This window comes from Dendroctonus ponderosae, unplaced genomic scaffold, assembly GCF_020466585.1.
Source record: "Dendroctonus ponderosae isolate FM_Combo_2020 unplaced genomic scaffold, Dpon_F_20191213v2 Dpon_F_20191213_2, whole genome shotgun sequence".
NCBI classification, from domain to species: Eukaryota; Metazoa; Arthropoda; class Insecta; order Coleoptera; family Curculionidae; genus Dendroctonus; species Dendroctonus ponderosae.
In genome coordinates this window covers 15,326,111-15,328,702 of record NW_026018165.1, presented here as the reverse complement: position 1 = coordinate 15,328,702, position 2,592 = coordinate 15,326,111, and the positions used below count along the sequence as shown (strand labels likewise).

The 2,592-nt window shown below is 39.4% G+C and overlaps 1 protein-coding gene across 1 annotated transcript in view; it reads left to right on the top strand.

Moving 5' to 3' along the window:
• Nucleotides 1-1,126: 1,126 nt before the first annotated feature.
• LOC109544437 (runt-related transcription factor 1) overlaps nucleotides 1,127-2,592 on the top strand; it is a 21,164-nt gene continuing 19,698 nt past the window's right edge. Inside the window, exon 1 of the mRNA XM_019914600.2 lies at nucleotides 1,127-1,989. Within this exon, the coding sequence (XP_019770159.1) occupies nucleotides 1,623-1,989 (367 nt within the window). The 5' untranslated portion in view covers nucleotides 1,127-1,622. The remainder of the gene's footprint in view (nucleotides 1,990-2,592) is intronic.

Genomic DNA, 2,592 nt, shown 5'->3' with positions numbered 1-2,592 from the left:
ATTTGGTTATTAATGCATCAATGTTGGCAACTTTTATCGGAAAGTCGGAAATTGAGTTAAAGTTTACGAGTTTATTCAGAAATATTGACAATTTCCTCTGCCAACGCAATAAGTGCTACACCAACACACAACAAAAGATAAAAGTTACAGTTTGGGTCTCATCACCAAAAGTTTACAGATAAACCAAATATCTCGAAACGCCCCTGAAATATGAGACTGTGGAAGACTTTTAAGTAAGCAAATTTTACTTCCAAATATTTTGTTTATTCATGCAACCCGGTATATTGAATTATTATTTGCTCAAGTCGACTGTGATTTTTAGACTTTTTTAGACAACATATTTTTTTTTTGGCAATGGGTTCATGCGAAAAAAATTATCACTGCGAGATCAAAAAGTTGATTTTTTAAGACCACGCCGTAAATAAACGAGACGAGCAAAAAAATAAAAAATGCCTTTTGAGGTCTTAATGCCGGTGGTGTTGAAATGAAAAAGTCGGTTTTTGTCCTACTAAGAACACGAGGAACTTTCACCAATTTTGCATTGTTTCATTTGCTACTCTGTAAAAACTTTGTCTGACACACTAATTATTTGCAGAGCCACGTACTGAACGAAAAAGAACAACACTAAATAATACTTCACACAGAAGTTAATTCGTTTGAAGCAATCGGATTTTATTCAGTTCCGTAGTTAGTCCAAAATTTGTCAGTGAAACGTTGATTTTGTTGAGCAGTTTAGTTCAGAATTGATTCTAATGGTCAGCGGACTGGTTTGCACTGGACTGGATCTTGCAGTCTTGCTTAATGTTGCAAAAAAACCAAGTCCATGTAGTCTTTGGTCTTGTTTTGCTCACCACTAGTTGACTTCATTTAATCGGAAGAATTGGCATCGTTGAAACTGGTGGTTTTTTTGGGCTTTTTAATACTACTGGCAAAGCTTGGACATTTTTGGGGGATATCCATAGTTTGTGTATATAGAGAAAATATGCCTTCAAAATATCAAGAGGTTCATGTTGGGCATTGGCCCTTTCAGAATAATTTTGCTCAATGCCGATACATTTGGAAATATTCTTCGACAAATAAGCATCAAAGCCACCAGCTAATTCAATTATGTTTTTTCAGTTAATTCGAGTGAACAAGGGGACCGAAGCGACTGGAAAGCAACATTCATCCAGCGCTTGCCTCACAGAATGAGCTGGCCAGAAAATTGACTTTTAATCCAAAACGAAACAGATAATCATCGAGCTTAACAAGCGACAAAGTAGCAACACGTTGAGTGAACAATCGCAGTCATGCAGGGCTAATTAAAAACAATTGGCGGAAACGAGAGAGACGAGGACATCAGATCAGAAAAACAGTCGCAAAGAGAAAGAATGTAAAGGATGGGAGTTACCGCGCGCACTTTTCCAACGGCTGCGGTCCACACTTACTACCACAGCAACGCGTGATTTTTCATCACATTTGCGCGTCAGCTCGGCTAGCCATTTGTTTCTCTCTCTGGAAATCTCTCTTGAAAAATCCGCGCCATAATATGCATTAACGAAGTTTTTGCGCGAAATGCCGCTGCTGCTGACGAGAGCATCCGCGATTTAAAGTGCCACCCCGCAATTAGTGAGTTGCATAAAATGCACTTGGCTAGTGAAGTGAGTTCTACCACCGGCCACTACGACAGAAACTATGGTAACCTGACTGCCGAGATGCTGGCTGAAAGAACAATTGATGGCCTGCTGGCGGAACATCCGGGAGAACTTGTTCGAACTGGAAGTCCTCATGTTGTTTGTACCGTGTTGCCTCCGCATTGGCGGTCGAACAAAACACTGCCGATGGCCTTTAAAGTCGTTGCGCTTGGAGAGGTGGGGGATGGTACCATGGTCACTGTCAGAGCTGGTAACGACGAAAACTACTGTGCAGAGCTGCGGAACGCGACAGCCATCATGAAGAACCAGGTGGCCAAGTTCAATGATCTCAGATTTGTCGGACGAAGTGGAAGAGGTAAGGGTAAGAACTTTTATACTTACAGTAGCTAGATCATGCTTAGGTGGACGATCATACTTAGAGAAGGACGCAGAAAAATACTCTAAGACATTATTCAATCTATATTTAAGTTCCATTCTCATGAAGTCTTCAGCTTCATTAGTAATTTTCATCTGTGTCCATGTCTTCGGACCCAATCTGCATGTAGCAGCCTAACTGGAAACTGTTTTGGTCTACCGTAAGTGCCGCTCAAATTCGAAAAATCTTGCGACTTCAAATTTTTCAATCAAAGAGCTTTTAACTCAAGTTTCCAAAATAGACACAAATGCTTATTATTGAGTCAGGTGTAAACATCTACAAACCCCTTCACAAATGGCCCGACATGACGGTATTCCCAAAGACTAAATTTGATGTGGAAACTCCCAGATGAAATGTTTTCTTGAAACTTCTGCATTTTTAACATTGCCTCAGTTACAAACGCTCTTAGTGACACTAATTGATTTTAATTTTTTGGGACCCAATTATTTATTTTTTACAAACTTCTTTTTGGGTATTTTGCCTCAAAAATTTTTGTCTTTAAAAAAGACAGAATTTCCTCACGTCTTTTATTACAGATTGATA